Source organism: Cibotium barometz, chromosome 41 (assembly GCF_041138505.1).
Source record: "Cibotium barometz isolate CiBa-2024 chromosome 41, ASM4113850v1, whole genome shotgun sequence".
Lineage (NCBI taxonomy): Eukaryota > Viridiplantae > Streptophyta > Polypodiopsida > Cyatheales > Cibotiaceae > Cibotium > Cibotium barometz.
Window position 1 is genome coordinate 42688399 of NC_141086.1, and position 19857 is coordinate 42708255.

A 19857-nucleotide genomic window follows, 5' to 3' on the forward strand; every position below is an offset into this window, starting at 1 on the left:
TACTAAAATCTATAGCATCCGATTATCTTTAATCATAACTTGGTTAAACTTGGAGCCACCACGTGGTAGTTTTCAAATAAGATTTAGAAAAATATAGAAAAAGAAGAGATGGAGATTGCCGGTCAAAACCTAATTTCCCAAATGGGGATACATGTATGATGCTCCAATTCCGGACACTTTGTAAGCCCCAGTATTGCTAAAGGTTAATTATCAAGGCAAGTAAGCGTAACAACATGACTTTTCATGTCCGCATGAAGAACTTCCCAACGAAATAGCAACGACTCTCCAACGACGAAAGAAACACTCGTGAACTACACATAAAAAGAGCACGAAAGAAAGAGGCACTGAAAATTCGCAATCAATATGTTTGCGTATACTGATTGGAGATGTAAATGTAACAGGGACAAGTATGCGTGCAACAGTTCTTGTGGAATGACAGCACTACTTTAGAGATACAAAGGCACAAACTGGAAAGTGGCAAGCTTCCAAAGCTATGGTGGCAGCACATTAGAGATCCATTATTGCCTTCAGGACTACAACAATATGGAGGAAGACTGTAAATCTCAGCTCACAATGTGAAGCTGGCTATGGTGGCAGCACATCAGAGATCCATTATTGCCTTCGGGACTACAACAATATGGAGGAAGACTGTAAATCTCAGCTCACAATGTGAAGCTGGATTTTGCTCATTTTTCTTCGAAGTAGATTCCATAACGAGAATCACTAATTGTGTACTTACAACGGTGGCCAAAGTGTATGGTTGCTGCTTTACGTTGTTCTTGTAAGATAAGATATGGAAGTTGTCCGCCCATCTGGAAATACGTCTGTTTAGGGTTAACTGGCTCCATTGCAGCCATTGGTTCTCTCTGTCCCTCGTGGCCTTAATTCACTGAAGTATTCGTCAATGCCTGCATCCCCATTGCAGAGGTTGCTCGCTCCTTTCTCTAACAATGTAACTAATACACCCCCCCTGGACCCCTCTACTACACCCCCTCGAGACCCCTCTACTAAGGATGCCTCGTGATCCCTCATAGACACTCCTGGACTTGGACGGATGAAGCTGTGGTGGTAGACTATGACGTACCAGTACACTTTAGTTCATGTAAAGCTAGCGTTCCCTTCATATGAGTAAAAGGTGCGACTGTGAGGGGTGATGATCAGCCCTCGCTGATGGTCTCCAGCTTGGGCTGCCATGACTTCGACCTCGTGAGAATGTGCGTCTGATGTGAGAGTAGTAATGCACCTTGAAGGAGCTGATTAGGGACCTTTAAAGGAGAGCAATCCATGTGTACTGATATGCCACCTGCGTTGTCGTTCATCTCCTGGCTTGCGTTGAGGAGTTTCGCAAAGGAGGCCAACTCCTCGGCAGCCACGCGTGTGTGCAACCTGTGCATGGGGAAGAGGATATACACACGGCCGGGCCGAGCTTCATCGTCTGCAGGCAAGGGGGCCGCACGCTTAGGGGATTGGTCTCCCGTGCAAGCATGGTCACACTCTGCGACGAAGTGGCCGGGGAACTCAAGCATCAGCTCGGCCACTTTCATGGGCACCCCGTCCAACTCCAAGACTCGGCCTTCGACAGAGTGCACTACTTGAGCGATGGTGGCGGATGAGGGGCGACAATTGGTGACAGAAGCTGGAGCAGCGCAGATGCAGAGCATGCAAGAGAGGTGATTCCCCATAGTGTAGGTTCTCGACCTCAAAGAAGACTCTTGTGATTTGGGCAATGGAGGAGATCACCGGCTCCCTGGCCCAAGCCAAGCTTTTTACATAGCTGCCAAAGCCTTCCGATAGGTATAATTATGGAGAAACTTAAAGCAATTCTAATGGCGTGGCTGCTGATGTGCGGTTGAAGGATGTTAATGAGACAATTAGGCAGCTCGCATGTCGTTGGAATGCTCATTGCTCGGTTGGTCGTGTGTCAAAAGCATGGAAGCTGCTGGTGGTTTTGAACTTTTGGCCCTCCTTTCGATGGCATGTGGCGAGTAGGTATAGGTTGATAAATGCAACCAACCTCGGGAGCTGGCACCCTCGCAATGAAGCTACATAGGGCCTCAACCATGATGCTTACATACATTCATATCTAATAGCACACTAAATTTCTAAGTTTTTTGATTTACTAAAATTGATCTAAATCCCTAAAAATATACTTTATAAATCAAAAAGGGTAAATTCAAAAAACCATTAATCAAATTGTACAAAGTATCCTTCGAGTTTCATGACAAATTTTTACAAAAAATTCATCAACTTTTTTTGTGATAGTTTATCCTTTATATTAGAAAAAAGACACACTTCTTACTTCAATTTGAATAATGAAGTGATATAAAATTTCTCTAAACAAATTAATTTATTATTTTATTTTTCTTTGAAACTTACATTGATGAAGTTTATTATCTATAAGAACATAAAACAAAAATGAAATAATAAATGTCTTATTTTATTTTTTGATAGTATTTATTTATTTTATTATATATTTTTTAGTTTTTAATATTTAATATCATTTAAAAAATAAAGATAATAGATAGATAACGGCTATTGATTTCAAATATGGTTACTAGTATTTATAAAGATTAAATTAGGCTCAATAAAAAAATACATATTGGGTATTGATTTTGAATATAGAACTAGATATTGAGAAGAAATACATACTAGGTATTGATTTTGAATATGAAACTAGATATTAAGATGTTGAAATATTTTTTATACTATGTATCCATTCTTTAAGATTTCAATTTATTTCAAATTATTCTCTATAATTTTTTATTTACTGGTGAGATTTTGATGCGGTAAATCCATCTATTGCTTTATTGTATTAGAGATAATTATATGCATTTTAAAGAAAAAAACCAAAACAAGTAAAAACTTCCATCTTATTTTGGAAAATGGATACCAAGTATCTACATTGTGTTGATATTGCCGACTTGCTAGGCGGCTACAGATGGGTGGATGGTAGCATGCCAATGTCAAATTCAAAAGATTTTGCTTACAACAAGTTTAACAATGTTTACGTCGAGGTGGAGGTGCTTCAACGAGCTATGATTCAGTTTTATGATATGACATTAGAGGAGACGGATGGAAAGGCTATATTTGTCCTCAAATTGGATGAATGTCAGGTTGTAAAGGGCCAAAGGATGGAACGTACAAGTCTGACACTCATGAGCAGGGCATTGAAGCGAAAGAGCTTAGACGGCGAAGATGAAACAGGTGAAGCGGAGAATAACTTGCACACAAAGCGACGCAAGCAAGATTACTTTGGAGTGCAGTCTGAGAAGAACATATGGTGGCAGGCGGCATGGACCCTTCCGCACGAGGACCATGACAGTCTGAGGTCGTACTTCACCCGTACAGGTATTCAAGGAGTGATACACAGGCAATCAAATGGTGAAGTCTTGCATGTGCCTGGCACTGGTCACTTTGAAATAGAGTGGCACCTTGGTGGTGATCTCAAGACCCTCAAATGCATGTTGGGCATGTTGGGAACTAAAAGCGGTGCTAACACTTTGTTTCCATGCATCTTTTGTTGTCATCCAAGGATGCCAAGTGTCGCAGTGGGGAAGGCCAAACAAGCAACCAAGGTGAAAGGTCGTAAGCAGGCAAGTGCAAAGGGCTCAAATCAATTACAAAAAGGGAAGGGTATGCACGTCTGGCTGAATGGAATTATGAGCTGCAATCAAAGCAAGGCACCATCTCGCGCAGAGGAGGATGCTACTTGGAACCCTATTCTTTCAATTCCACTGTCGCGAGTACATGTGTGTACCTTGCACGCAAGACTTAGAATTCTCGACAAATTGTTGATGCTCCACATCAATTATGCTTGGAACATGGAGCCAGAGTCACGGCGAGAACAGGGCATCCAAGAGCTTGAAGTTGTTTTATCATCCGTGGGGGTTCACGCAGGTGCTGTCACCCTCTCTAAGGATCGCAAAAACCCATCAAGTACCCAAGATAACCCTAATAAGATATGTATGGGTGGTACAAAAGCAAGACACCTGCTCTCAAACTATGGTGAGGCTCAAAGCCATACACATTTTGAATTATGGAAGCAGATTTGTGATGTAACAACCTATCGAGGCAATGAGGCGACACTAGGATTGAAGCGTGCACATGTGTGGGAAGCTTGTGATGAGATGATGAGGCTTCTTGAGTGCCCGTATCTTGATGAAGCAGAGATAGCTACATTCAAGACTTCGATTGACAGATTCACAGAAGAAATGATCGATGCTTGGGGGGAAACTCATATAACACACTACATGCATATTCTCTATGCACACAATTCCTTCTTTCTAGATGAATATGGGTCTCTTGCACTCTGGAGCAACCAAGGCATGGAACGATCACATTATCAAGCCAAGACGGCCTATTTTAAGAACACGGATCATGGCGGTAGCAAGGTTCGTAGCAATGCATTTCAGGAAATGTTCAATTGGTTTTACCGTGCACTTACTGGGAGAAAGGCCCAAAAGCGAGCCAGAAATTTATCTTTGAGGCGCAAAATCATGAAGGTGGTAGGTGCAAGGCGAAAGAGAAGGGTGCAATGCGTCAATGGCACAGGAAAGAGCAAGGCAATGGCACAGTGGTCGACTAAGAAATGACCGCGTGTGGTTACCCACCCAATAATTCTTGTTCGCCACTTTTTGGCGCGTTCATTGTAAATTGACTTTTTTGTAATTTTGGCCCCCTATAAATATCAGTGAGTTTTATAGTCATTTTTAAAAGTCTTGACTTGTGAGCTCTCTCTCTTCCTCTCCCCTTGACTCTCTTGTGCGCTCTCTCTCTCTCTCTCTCTCTCGCTCGTGCACTAATATCTCACGCACATGGAGCCCCCAAATGATCCTCCCTCCAATACGCAAGATGACATTTTTAGAGACCTTGGGCCCTTACCGGTGGCACATAGAACTGAAATCCCAAACATTTACCCACAAGCCCAAATGGATCTGGAAGCTGAGCGTGTGAGGCTTGAGCGAGAGGCCCAAGAAGCCCAAGAACGCCAAGAAGCGGAGAGATTACAGAAAGAAGCAGAGGACATGGAGGCAGCTGAGAGAGCAAGAAAAGAAGTCGAAGAGACCGTCAGAACACAGGAGGAGGACGAGGCAGCAAAGAAAGTGCAAGAGGATGAGGCTGCCAAGAAGGCGGAAGAAGACGAGGCAGTTAGGAAGGCGGAGGCAGATAAGAAGGCTGTAGAAGAAGCTCAGGCCGCTGCAAGCAACGAGAGAAGATTAGCATTCTTTGCTGCGGAGGAGGATTGGCTTAACAGAAAAGCTCGCGGATTTGTTACTGACCTGCGAATGGCCGGATACGAAGATGACACAATTTTGGAAGCGGCTATACAAAGTCTTCGAGCAGAATATACAAAGAGGAGAAATGAAGACACAGTAGAAAGGGAGCACCTGCCGAGTAATAGGATTCTGAATGCAATGCTAGACAGAGTCTTGGCTCGTGCAATTGGTACAGGAAAGAGAAAACTCTCAGCTAAGGAAGTAGAAAATAAGAGACAGAAGCTTGAACGAGAAGCCAGGGCAGCAAACACACGGAGGCTTTGTGAGGAAAAAGAAAGGAAAGATGAAGAGGAGCGAGTAAGGAAGGAGGCAGAGTAGAGAGCAGCTCAGAAGACTCCATCTGCAAAGGCAAAGAAAACTCCAACACCTGCAAAGGCTAAGAAGGGGAAAACCATTCCTAAACGCACAGAACCCCCTTCCGATAACTTCCAAGAGCAGCGACAAAAGTTCAAAAATGACACGCCAGCTTGGACTCGCCACGCGCAAGCACCACCGCCCCCAACAACGCAGAAGAAGCAAAGGTGGAGACCAGGGACAGTTGCCCTTAGAGAAATTCGCAAATATTAGATCTTCGTCTAGCTAGGCGTATCCATGGAGAGGACGCTCTCTTTCACTAGATAGGGGAAGCCTTTGTAATGCAACAAATCCGTGTTTTGTAATCTCAATTTGATTAATGGAAAACCATGTCTATTTTCAAAAAAGTTATTTTCTATTGCAAGTGATTGTCGTCTTGTCAAGGTAATTGTAGTCTTTTGCATGTAATTGTTGTCGCTACGTACATTCGACCTCATGTGAATGCTCGTCTGTCACCACCCGTCCGACTTTGGCTCGACTCGACGGGCCGATTTCTCCTGCGTATGGCCCCAAAAGGGTAGATCAGATGTGCGGGGTACGCCGGGGCCGACAGGGGGGGCCGGTGGTCGCACCGTGGAACCTGTGTGCCACGGAGCGACTTTTGCCTGTTTGACCAAGTCCAAATACTAAAGTTTATTCTATGTCTTTTTTGGGTGTTCATCCTCTTTGTTTATTCTTCCGTAGCCGTAGGGGAACAATTTAGATCTATCGGGTTTGACCATAGACCTATTCCAGAGTAATAAGACAAAACGGTTGCTAACATTTTTTGACATAGCCTGGTATGATCTTCCATTTGTTGACGTAGTGTTTTCAAATGATGAAATAATTGTTCGTACTCGTGGTCTACATGTCCCCCATGCAGAAAGAGATCCCAAAGGAGTTGCTGTTTCTGGGTTTGCATATGTACGTCTTTCCGGTGAACTAAAGGAATAATATTATTTATTCCATCCAATATCCAATCACGTACTTTCACGTGTTCTAGGAAAAATCCTCTGGCAGTCCGATGATATTCATAAACCTGTGTGAATAAGGCCCAAGTCAAACAGGCAAAAGTCGCTCCGTGGCACACAGGTTCCACGGCGCGACCACCGCCCCCCCCCCCTCCCCCGGTCGGCCCCGGCGCACCCCGCACATCTGATCTACCCTTTTGGGGCCATACGCAGGAGAAATCGGCCCGTCGAGTCGAGCCAAAGTGACGGGTGGTGGCAGACAAGCGTTCACAAAAATTGATTGAAACATCATGACAGGACACGACAACAACATATAAACACATGAAGAAGATAAAACTTAAAATCAGCTCGAAAAACATCTTGATGTCATTAATTGTTTGATTTTCACAAAAGGAAAATGAGTACATTGGATCTAGCCAACTCGCTTGATGAGCTTGGTGAAAGCCTCGTGGGTGAGAGTCTTTACTGATGGTTTGTCACCAATGCGTTTGGCTATCTCTTTGGCATCAGTGATGCCTTGTCCAAGGCTAAGGCCACAAAATCCTAGGAAAGACCCTGCACTTTTATCACCAAAGCTATAGATAGCTGCTTCCCTATTTACAAGAATACATTTATGGGCATTTTGGGCTATAGGGGCTTCAGACAAGATGGCGCTTAGGGCTCTGCACTTCAAAAATTCAGCTTGCGCATCATTTGAAAAGTCGTTGTGAATCACGCGAAGCATCTCGGCATTGAAGCTCGAGATGTAGTGCCATAGCGCAGCATCTTTCCCCTCCACCTCCTTTCGTGCTCCACCCTTTCGGCTTGCGAACCAGTCCATTTCTCTTGCGGTCTACAAAGTAGATAGAAGAATGAGTTGACTTCAAAAAATTACAAATTAAGAAGGGAAGAAATTGGGTGTACTACCTCAGTGGCATCATCATGATCCGCAAGGTCTGCATCACTAATATTGATGGTCCCGAGGCTGACGGAATCCGAAATGGCAAGCGGCTTGTGAGGGGCAAAGCTAGTTTCTGGCACACTCTCGTAGAAATCCTTGCACTGGGATATTTGTACAAGAGTCTCTGCCACAAGGGACTCTATTGAGGCATGATTTTCCGGGAGCGCAAGCACCTTTGTGACATCTACGGAACTGAAGTCAATGTGGATGTCATCATCTTTGGATGGCTGTTGTGTGTCTCGCATGCCCGCGTACATAGCAATGACTGAGAGAGTTTCATCCTGGTGCAGCCCAAGGACATGGGCGATGTCATCCAAAAATAAGAACTCTACACCTTCTACTATGATGGGGTGTAGAGTTCGCACTTCGAGCTCTGGAACTTCATCCATGACATCGTCCCCTTCGATGTCCCGTTTCACAGCCTCAGCTTGCGGCTCTTCCGCCAGAGTCACAAGTGCAAGAGATGCTTCTTGAACTGGGGTGACAATCTCCTCCTTTGGGTCAGCTTCCCTCATCAAGAGATAAGGTGTGGCTTTCTTTGGAGGAGTGGCCTTCCTCTTTCCCTTGCTTTTCTCTGTTCCCTCCAAGATCAAGAGGGCAAGAGTCATGTCCCACCTCAAAAAACTTGTGCCGATGTTTCCCATTCCAAGACCTACCAGGTTATCTTCTTCCTCCTCCCTTAGATATGTGCTACTAAGGCCTTTGAGGAATCTTGCAAGCCTGAACCTGAAATCTTTGTCTGCTTTGTAGGTATGCTTGATAAGATCCACAGGCACCCAAGTCCCCTCCTCGTCTTCAAAGTTGACACAATATTCAGCCATGTATGTGTCCATGTAGCTAGTGAACGCCCCAAACACGTCATTATGGAGTTCGGCGGTGCCTTCCATGTCAATAGATGTCTGAAAGATGGGTGCAAGCTTCTCAATCAAGTGACCGAGGTCAAGCTTGTGCAATTGAGATAGGAGAGCTTGGGCGGGGGTGGCCATGCTTGAGTAGCGAAGAAGGCAAGGGGACCGCAAAGATGCCGAGAGTGAGGAGATGAACTCAAAGATGCCGAGAGTGAGGAGATGAACTCAAAGTGGCCAAAAGTGACTTATAAAGAGGTCTTTAAAACTTTTTTTATGTTTAAAAATTCACTTAAAACCTCCAAAAAAATAAAAACACGCGACATAACTTAAAAGTGCACAAAATTGAACGCAAATTGCGAGTAGCCAAAATTGTTTTGAATTAATCTCTCAAAATCTGTTACATAGCTTGCTTGATATGGATACATCTAGGGAAGGGAATGCTTTTACAAAAGTAAGATGCCTCTTTCCTCTTACGTAGAGGTGTGTTATCAATCACAAATGAAAAGTCACCTTTCAGTGCAAACCTAAGGCCTAAGTACTCCCTTAGGTTTGCCATATTCCAATCAGCATTTACTACGATATCCCACACATCAGCTTGCGTGCTAACATGTACATCAAGCTGTTCTGCGTCGTTGATGTCCGAATCGAGTGCTTGCCATTCGCCTCCAGTCAGCTTCCAACGTCTGTAAGGAAACATAATAGAGAGTTGTTGCTTTCCAAGCTGGTACCGAACGACCATCTTCTTCGACACCACCATGCACTTTATCTTGTCACCCTGATGTTGAATAACCTTCAAATCCCACGAAGGTGGCACAGAAAGGCACTCATTACTGTGCCTCCCTTTGCAATCCACATTGTAGGATTCCGGTGAACATCAGCCTCCTTGAACAAAAACAAAAACAAATGTAAAGGCATGAAGAATGTGAGAGTCGCACGATGTGACCCATAGGTGCACTTCATTGCATTGCACACATCAATCTCAATCCGACGTCTGGTTAGTGCAACCAAAGTATTGTCAAGCTTTGGCCAATCATGGTCCGTGAGACTTGGTGTAGGGAGCCTCCGTAGAGTCCCAGAACCATCTCTTGACGTGGGTACAATATACTCTGCATGAGAGAAGAAAATTGAGCGCTCTAAAAGCTCTGATGCCGAACAACCAGTATATAGTAGCTTGCCGATTTCAAAGTGGTGCGCCTCAAAGGTTCCAGAAAGGGTCTCTAAAGGCTCCCATTCCACAAATGTCGACGGAAAGATGTCTGCACAGAACATTACAAGAACACACTTGAAAAAATCAAGCTTTCGTAACATGAAATGATATTAGCATGTCTCAGTGCAGCCCATAAAACAAGAAGCACAAATAAAACTTACAATTTGCAGGAAAGCATTTGTGATTGGCATTGTCAACACGGAGTTGCGATGCCTTGTAGACGTGTTGGATCATCACCTGCTTGCTTCCGTCAGCCCCCTGCTTGAGATCCACTATGCGACCCTTCCAATGGTGTGACTTTAACCCTATGTATCTGCGAGAGACTTTGTGGGCTCCCCTTGTGCTTGGACACATCGTCACCCACATTCCTTTTGCAAAGGTGCTTGTAACCCACAAGCCAGTGTCGTCTTGTTCGTTGCTGCTGCTAAAGGACTCCACCCTTGAACGAGGTTGGCGACTCATTGTGCTTGGCTAACCGATTAAGCTAAATGCTATGAAGTTATAGGTGTGTAAGAAGATCTCTGCAACCTAATGCTAGCAGAGCATATAAGCTGGCAAGAGGAGTCAAGAATGTGTATAAGCTAGCAAGAGGAGAGTGTGTGAGAAGATCTCTGCAACCTAATGCTAGCAGAGCATATAAGCTGGCAAGAGAAGTCAAGAATGTGTATAAGCTAGCAAGAGGAGAGTGTGTGAGAAGATCTCTGCAACCTAATGCTAGCAGAGCATATAAGCTGGCAAGAGGAGTCAAGAATGTGTATAAGCTAGCAAGAGGAGAGTGAAGAATGTGTGCAAGCAAGAGAGGATGGACTTGATGGGGAAAAAAGTGGACTGTTTTCCAAGCTTTCCATAGCCAAGAAGATCTCTGCAACCTAATGCTAGCAGAGCATATAAGCTGGCAAGAGGAGTCAAGAATGTGTATAAGCTAGCAAGAGGAGAGTGAAGAATGTGTGCAACAAAGAGAGGATGGACTTGATGGGGGAAAAAGTGGACTGTTTTCCAAGCTTTCCATAGCCAAGAAGGCACAGAAAGATAGATCTAACTTTAGGAGGGAAGGGGAAGGCAGAATGGAGAGGGAGGAGGCCAAAAAAAGACTCTTTTAGTTAGAGAGAGACTTAAAACCGAATTGCTAGTTTTAGAGAGAGGAAGAGGGATTGGGGAGAGGGAAAAGTAGCTTGATATGAGGGATAATGATGGGGGGGCGTTTTTGGCCCTAGCCCACTTTTTGAGGTGGGGTCATTTATGCCAGTTTGAGCTGTCTTTATTAAAAAAGGTGGGAAATTTGATTTTATTGAAAGATTTTGCATTTTTCAGCCCAATTTCTTTAAAAAAAATGGTATGATTCAAGTTTGACCCGTACATATTAGGGGCAGGGAAACCCAACATTTTTCTCCACATGGCCTTCTCCCATTGCACCACTCCTTAATGACTGTCATTAGGCTTGGGGCAAATTAAAGGGCCCAAGAAGACCCCAAACAAGTCCTAATGTTTTTTTAATTTTTTGAAGCATCCTCGGGCATACTCCCACTCCTCCAATGTGATATGCCATTTCATCCTCATACTTTGCCACCCATCTTCTCATCACATCACTATTAAGCATACAAAAGGTATTATGCTTACCATGCATCTCTGTATCCATGACTTTGGTCTTTCCCTTTCCTTGAGGAACATGAGAGGTCATCCTCAAGTCTTCCTCATTGCTCCATAGGCGAGGAAGATGATATGCGGCCACAGTGGGATGACATGGGTGATATGCGGCCAGTGGGATGACAGGCTGTGTGACAACCATTCTTGAGACTAGCATAGTTATAGCACCAGCTTATTTAGTTGGGTTCACACTATAGAGAACCCTGGTATGTATTTGGTTGAGTACCTTTTCATGTGGTCTGTACTCTTATCTTTGTATATGGTGTGTTGAGTGTTGTGTGAAGAAGAAGAAGATTTTCAGCCTCTCACCTTGTGTGTTCTCTTTTAGGGTTTTATGAGTGTGTGTGTGCTTGCAAGAGCTCAAGCTCTCTTCTCCCCTGCATCTTTTCATGGCATCAAAGCCTGGTTCTTGCTAAGAGCTGAGCTACAAGCAAGAGAAGCATAGGAAGCGGAGTGTTGTTTGTGGTAAATTTGTGTGTCTGGCAAGATGTCAAATGATGGCATGAACCAAATTGTTGCTGAGAAGCTTGATAAGAACAACTTCCATGCTTGGAGGTTCAGGTTGATAAATTTTCTCATGGGAAAGGGTTACTGGGACTACATAGAAGGTGAGCATGAAGAGGCACCGGAGATACCAGAGATCAATTCGACTACTGCAGATGTGAAATACTTCAAGGCTTGGAACCAAGGAGCCAGAAAAGTTATGTATTGGCTCTTCATATACAGGACACCATGATTGGGCACATAGAGGATGCCAAGTCCCCCAAGGAGGCATGGGACACCTTGGTAAAACTCTATGAAACGAATACCAAGGCACAAAAGATACAGATGAAGAATGAACTTCATACTGTGGAGAAAAAGAGTATGTCTGTGAATGACTATGCATTGAAGATCAAGGGTATTGTGGAATACCTTGCATCTATTGGTGTTTCAGTAGATGATGATGATAAGGTGGAAGTCTGTCTACGTGGTCTTGGGCCACAATGGCAAGGCGTTCATGACGTCTATTCAGACTTGGGAGAAAACATTTCCAATTTCACAGATTTGGTGTCTATGTTGATTATAGAAGAGAAGAGCTTGGGTGAAGACCAACAGTCTTCACAAAACAAAAACAATTCAGAGCAATGGGCCTTCTACACAAGTTCAAGAAGAGGACGAGGTAGAGGACGCAGTCAAGGAGGTGGCCGAACAAGTAATCAGAATTATGGCTAGCAGCAACAACAACACTCCCAAAATTCACAACAACAACAACACGCAGGTGGAAGAGGCCAATTCAGAGGCAGGGGGAGTCCAAGAGGTCATGGAAACTAGCAAAGGTAGTATAATGATACACGTGGATGCTTCTATTGTGGTAAGCCTGGACATATGCATGCAGATTATTATAAGAAGCAGGCTGACATGCAAAATGGAAAATTGCATCAAAACAACTATGCATCCTTGAGCAGAAACAATGAGGATAATGAAAGGTTGTTTGTTATGCAGCATGCTTCGAACCACATGCAAAATGGAAAATTGCATCAAAACAACTATGCATCTTTGAGCAGAAACAATGAGGATAATGAAAGGTTGTTTGTTATGCAGCATGTCATTAATGCCATGTCTGAAAATGTTGAAGTAGCACATAAAGATGATGTATGGTACGTTGATTCAAGTGCTTCGAACCACATGACAAGTCATGGTGGGAGTGGTTCAAGGAGATGAAAAACCTTGAAAGACCAGGTTTTGTGGAAACATGGGATGACACTGCTCATCCAATTGCCCATGTTGGAGATGTGCCATTGTCTATGCAGGATGGCAAAGTGAAGTACCTTCAGATGTACTTCATGTTCCGAGCATAACAAAGAATCTAGTTTTAGTTGGCCAGATGATTGAGCAAGGTTTGTAGGTTCGGTTTAACCCTAATGGTTGTTGTATTGAAGACTTTAAAGACAAGTGCAGGTTGGTTGCAAAAGGCAACAGAGTGGGTAGAATGTTTACATTGAATGTAAATACGCCTGAAGTGAGTGTTGCGATGTTTGCAAATGGTTCAAGAATTGTTGCAGACACAGACATTTGGCATAAAAGAATTGGACATGTGAATGTGCAGAGAATGAAGCCTATGCAGACTAAAGCAATTATGACAGGGCTGCCAAAGTTTAAAGTTGAAGGTATGCTGAAAATATGTGAAGCATGCCAATTTGGAAAGCAAACAAAGCATGTATTTCCACGTGACAAAAATGTGAGCAAAAATGCACTAGATGTTGTGCATTTCGATGTATGGGGTCCTACGAAGACCATGTCTATGGAAGGCTACAGGTATTATGTGACATTTATTGATGACCACACAAGGAAAGTGTGGGTATACTTCATGAAGGAGAAGAGTGAGGTGTTCACTCATTCTCAAAATTTCAGAGTTATGGTTGAAAAGAAAACAGGGAAACATGTTAAGTGCCTAAGATCAGATGGAGGGGGAGAGTACTTCTCCAATGAGTTCTCTAAATTTTTTAAGAAGAATGGTATTCAGAGACACTTTACATGCAGATACACTCCGCAACAAAATGGAGTTGATGAGCGGAAAAACAGGCACATTGCTAAAATTGCACGAGCATTGATGGGAGAGAAGAATATGCCGCATAGCTATTGGGTTGAGACTGTTTTTACAGTAGTTTACATCATGAACAGAACTCAAACTGCAGCCATACATGATGTAACTCCAAAGGAGAGGTTTATGAGCTGAGAACTAAGCTAGATCCAAAAACTGAAAAATGTGTGTTTCTTGGGTATTCCCTTGAGCAAAAGGGATACAGGTATTATAACCCTGCTACACGTGAGTTGAGGGTAAGCAGGGATGTTGTTTTTTATGAGATGAGCAGTTGGTATGCTGCTAAAAAAGAAGCTGTTAAGGCTGATGTGAGTGGAAATGTGGTTGCACAGAAGTCAGCAATCACAGTCTTTGAGTGGACCAGGAGAGTCCTCATCTAGTGGTTCAGTTGATAGACCATGGAGTGGTTGCACAGAAGTCAGCAATCACAGTCTTTGAGTGGACCAGGAGAGTCCTCATCTAGTGGTTCAGTTGATAGACCATGGAGTGGCAGGCTGCATCATAATACCAGTCCTACAAATGTGATTAGTACATCACATAAAGGCAAAGAGAAAGTGGTGAGCCCCTTAGTATGCCTGACATTTCTGCAAGGCATTCTCATGTTGATGGAGAGTCTAGTGGCTCAGAGATGAGCCTTGATGAGGATCTTGGGATACCAGCTATATGAGAACACCTGGTGCAAAGAAGGCTATGGAAGCCATGAATGATGCAAAGCTGCGAAGATCTGGGAGAGTGAAGAATCTTGTGCAGAGGTTTACCTATGATGGTTATGTGGCACATCACTATGCATACATGGCAAAAGTTGTGTAGGTTGTAAAGCCCACATGCATTGATGAGGCTGTTGGAAATGTGTGTTGGGAGAAAGCTATGGATGAGGAGATGGATGCACTATATGGAAATGAGAGTTGGGATTTAGTGCAATTGCCTGAAGGCAAGAAAGCCATTGGATGCAAGTGGGTGTACAAAGTAAAACATAACAGTGATGGAAGCATAAGCAGGTACAAGAAGGCTAGATTGGTAGCCAAAGGATATGTGCAAACATACAGCACTGATTATGAGGAAACTTTTAGCCTAGTTGCCAAGATGGCAATAGTGAGAGTTGTGATAGCAGTGGTTGCATCAAAGCAATGGTCTTTACATCAAATGGATGTAAAGAATGCATTCTTGCATGGGGATTTGCAGGAAGAGGTGTATATGTTGCAGCCACCTGGTTATGAGGATGTGAGTCACCCGAAGCATGTTTGCAGGTTGAAGAAAGCCTTATATGGCTTAAAACAAGCACCAAGAGCATGGTCTGACAAGATTTCTGAATATCTTGTCACTATTGGCTTTCATGTAGCCAATGCAAATTTCTCGTTGTATGTAAGACACAGTGATAGAGGGGTTGTGCTTGTTGTCATCTATGTAGATGACCTGATCATTACGAGGGACCATGATGCATAGATCTTTGATGTAAAGGTCTTGCTTAGACAGAAGTTTGAGATGAAGGATCTGGGGGAGCTCAAATATTTCTTGGGCATTGAGGTGATTAGGTCACCACATGGTATTGGATTACTACAGAGACAGTATGGCTTGGACATGTTGTCCAAGTATGGTATGACAAGTTGTAAGCCTATCTCAGTGCCATTGGATCAAAATGGCAAGTTGAGTGCAGATTCAGGAGAGATTTTGGAGGATCCTACTATGTATAGGCGCATAGTAGGAAGCTTGATCTATATGATGATCACCAGGCCAGATTTGAGCTATGCTGTTGGGTTGGTGAGTCAATTTATGCAAGTTCCTCAGAAGTGAGACGCATACTGAGGTATGTGAGGTCTACTTTGCATTGTGGACTATTTTATGAAACTGGGACAAAGATATGTGTACATGGGTACACAGATGCTGATTGGGCTAGTAGTATCTCAGATAGAAGATCTACTAGTGGCTTCATGCTTTCTTTGGGGAGTACTGTTGTGACTTGGAGCAGCAAGAAGCAGCCTACAGTTTCTCTATCCAATATAGAGGCCGAGTACAGAGGTGCTGCTATGGCAGCATGTGAGGTAGCTTGGTTGAGAAAGCTACTTGTAGATTTGGGTCTATCAATGGATAGACAAGTTGTCATTTTTTGTGACAACATTAGCAGTATACAATTGGCCAAGAACCCAGTTTTTCACGCTTGCACAAAGCATATAGAGGTCCACTACCATTTTGTCAGAGAGAAGGTTTTGGCAAGAGACGCTGACCTTGTTTATGTCAGCACACAGGATCAGGTCACTAACATCTTCACCAAAGCATTGGGTACAGAGAAGCTCCGCAGATTCAAGGCTTCGCTTGGTGTACATGAGATGGAGTTAAGCTCGAGGAGGAGTGTTGAGGTATGGAGCTCATCTAGTGAGGCGGTGGACAACACTGATGACCCGCCTAGGGGATAGGCCCCACACTTACACCACTAGCATGGTTGGTGAGATCATGGGTGATATGCGGCTAGTGGGATGATAGGCTATGTGACAGCCATTCTAGAGAGTGGCATAGTTATAGTGCAAGCTCATTTAGTTGGGTTCACACTATAGTTCTGGTATGTATTTGGTTGAGTACCTTTTCATATGGTGTGTACTCTTATCTTTGTATATGGTGTGTTGAGTGTTGTGTGAAGAAGAAGAAGATTTTCAACCTCTCACCTTGTGTGTTCTCTTTTAGGGTTTTGTGAGTGTGTGTGTGCTTGCAAAAGCTCAAGCTCTCTTCTCCCCTGCATCTTTTCAGAAGAGAGGGATCCACTTCGGCAAGGTATTCTAAGATATAAACAAGTGATTCTTGTACCAACCAACCCTATGCCATTCTACCTTCTAGCTTTGCATTTTGCCTTACAAAATCCTTCAAGGTCTTCATGAAATGCTCAAGAAAGAACATCCATTGAGCATGCACAGTGCCACATATGGCAATCTAATCAATTAAATGAACCATAAGGTGTAGTTGCCTTGTGAGAATTGACCGTGGAAATGTCTCATCCACTAAACAAACCACCTCCACCGCCATGACCATTACATAGTCAAGTGTACATGGATTGACAAAACGATCACACATACATTTTATTTTTTGTTGCAACCAAAGATCCCGATTTTGAACACGAAGGGACTCATCATCACTAGAAGAACTGATTGATGAAGACATCCTGCGTATTCAAACAAGCAAAAATAATTTTCATCTTTCTATGTGTGTGTAAATACTTTTCTGTTTCGCATTTATAGATGCATCTATCAACACGTCTATTCTGCAAAATAGACACATTTATAGACTCCCTTCTAGACGTGCTTTTAGACCCCATTTTAGACGCGCTTTTAGACGCTAAAATAGACGCGCACTGTGGGATGAAAAAGATTGAAAATTAAACCCAAGAGCATTTTGAAAGTATCCAGAAAGTGCAAAACGTAGTTCTTGCAAAAACCTTCTCGCCCTATTTCTAATCCTCTCTCACCCTCTCAAGCTTCATCACCAAGTTGCAAATCTACTTTACAAAGGAATGTGGATTAAGAGTTTGAATGTACATACCTTGGTTTTTGTGAGTCTCTTTCTCTTCTTCTTCTTCTTGTTTCTTTTCTTCTTGTTCTTCTTCTTTCTCTTTCTCTTGCTGTTACTCTTGCTCTTCTTCTCGAACCCTATTTTTCTTTTGTTAATAGACAATCAAGTGTTTAGATAGCTCACTTTTTTGATTGGCTATTTTACAGATTTTTATATACTTGACCTCAAAAATCACAAATAACCAAGGTAGGCCTCTTTTTACACTCATTTTATTTAAGGTGGTGGTTATTGCATTGTCTATGTATTAATTCCCAGGGTCATTTGACTTACAGAGCCGAGACTAGTTATTTAATTTTTTTTTAACAAATCTTGGATTGTTTATTTTTTTTCTTTTGGAGGATGAGATGATTCTCGGGGTCAATTGACTTAAAGAGCTAGCAAGTCTTCATTTGATAATTTCTTAATATTTGATTATTTTTTATGTTTTGAGGAATGAGATGATTCACGGGGGGTCAATTGACTTAAAGAGCCGGGAAGTCTTCATTTCATAATATTTTTTTAATATTTTCTTTGTTTGTACAGATGTGGCATGGGTCCTCATTCTCTTGTCCCACAGACCCACAGGTTAAGGCTCTCATCAAGTCTCGATGACGGTTTGCTAGGGAAGTAGAGGGCATCTTTGGCTATACTCCTACTCCCGAGCAATTGGCAGCCTATATGCAGTAGGCACCCCTTTACCATCAGGTCCCTGCCCACATCCCAACATAGTCCCTTGCTAGGCACTTCACGTGCCTTTACATTCACCCCTCATCCATCAGCCCCAGTTAGTGCTACATCTCCTACACCTCCACCTTTAGGAGATGTGACACCTCACAGCAGTTATCATCATGGCTCTCTCTCTCTCTTACTACATAGAATCACATCAAGGCTCTGGAAGAGATAGCCCAAAAATAACCCACGGTAATTAGTTAGATTACCATATGCATGAAAAAGATAAAGAAAACAATCTTTTCTAAAAACACGTTCTTTAACAAAAATAGAGAGGACACTGGACAGTGGTGTCAGAATCGTTTTGTGAATAGCGGCCAAATCATGAGAAAACTCCAAATGGTCCAAACACGAACTTTGTTCCTCTTATTATGATCTATCTTTCTTTAGTTCATGTCTCTAACAAAAAAAGTTAACTACTCCTTCATATGAAGCCATTGTGAGAAGACTTTTTGTGATGCATGCAGATGGGACTTGAGCAATCCCAGAGGAGGGGAAGCGATGAGAGCTTCTGATGGTGTGACTTGGACAAGTCATGGGTCTCATGAGCAGGCCAATTTGGATCAATCCATGCATGAAGATGAGTCACGAGTTCATGAACAATTGCTGGAATTTTTGGATGATGATGCATTGGGATAGGCCAAATAATGAAGATAAACTAATGGATGGAATGCATAAGGAACTGCGAATAGTTTATGAGTAGTATAATCCTACCCGACTAGATATGCATTGATGACGTGGTTCAAGTGACTATTGTTGGGCAGCATGGATACATACTCATGGTGTGCTCATTTGGAGACTCAATATGGTGAGCATGTGATTGGATATGGATTCCAAGATTTGGTCCAAGTGCTTATTAAAGTAAGTGCAAAGGTGGCAAGTGGGCAAGCCCAAGTAGCCGCATCACTGGGAGATAGAAATTTGCCGCACCTCTTGGAGGAGGGGATAGAAAAAATCAGGAGGAGCTTGCAGGGGGGAGAGCGAGCAGCATGGAGAAAAGAGATAAAGGCTTGGTAGCTTGGTTGCCTATGCAGCAGCGTCGCTAGAGATGGGAGGTATTAAAAGAGAAGGAGAGGGCTCTTTCAATGAGAACAGAGCAAGGATGATTGCCTTGGCTCTTGGCCAATTGCGTAGGCTGAGGATAGATCTCAAGCTCCCCCCATTGTCGTATTATTGACACAGTGGAAAGGTCGTCGGGCCCACCGACCCAGTCACTTTTTTGGCTCCGGTGGGTTCCAGTGCCCGTTTTTATGCAATTAGGTTTTTAAAATAGTATTATATTACGTTTTCTTGCTACATTTGTCATCAACTAGACCGTTGTTCGGTCTGGAGTGCGCTCGTCGATCACGCGTGATCCGCCAGCGCCCTCCTCGTCTATTGACCCCGTCTTAGGACCCAGCGAGCCCGCAGCGGCCGCATTGGCTGATGACCCCTTTCTGGCTGATGATCCAGAGGACATGAATACTAACGTCGCCGAGGGGACCGAGGAAGACCTCTTAGATTATGACGACGACGACTATGACCTATTGGACCTTGCTGATGTCCTGACAGAGACGGAGCTCTCTAGTGGACTGCTTAAATATCTTAATGCCAAATTGAACACTATGGGTAAAGTCCAGGCTGATAATGGAAACATTTTTGAGTTTAAAGCAAGAGGTACACAGTTCAAATCATACCAACACATCTGTGATTTTTTTATTGCCCGCATGTGTTATAGTGTGTGTGAGTGTTTGTGTTAGAGAGAGAGTGTGAAATAGTGTGTATTTTTGTGTGTGTTAGAGAGAGAATATGTAA

At 43.3% G+C, this 19857-nt stretch overlaps 1 protein-coding gene across 1 annotated transcript; it reads right to left on the bottom strand.

The window, feature by feature from the left end:
• Positions 1-1157: 1157 nt before the first annotated feature.
• Positions 1158-1682, bottom strand: LOC147614963 (uncharacterized). The gene has a single exon (XM_086780010.1). The coding sequence runs from the start codon at positions 1680-1682 to the stop codon at positions 1158-1160; it is 525 nt and encodes a 174-aa protein (XP_086636136.1).
• Between the last annotated feature and the right edge of the window lie 18175 nt (positions 1683-19857).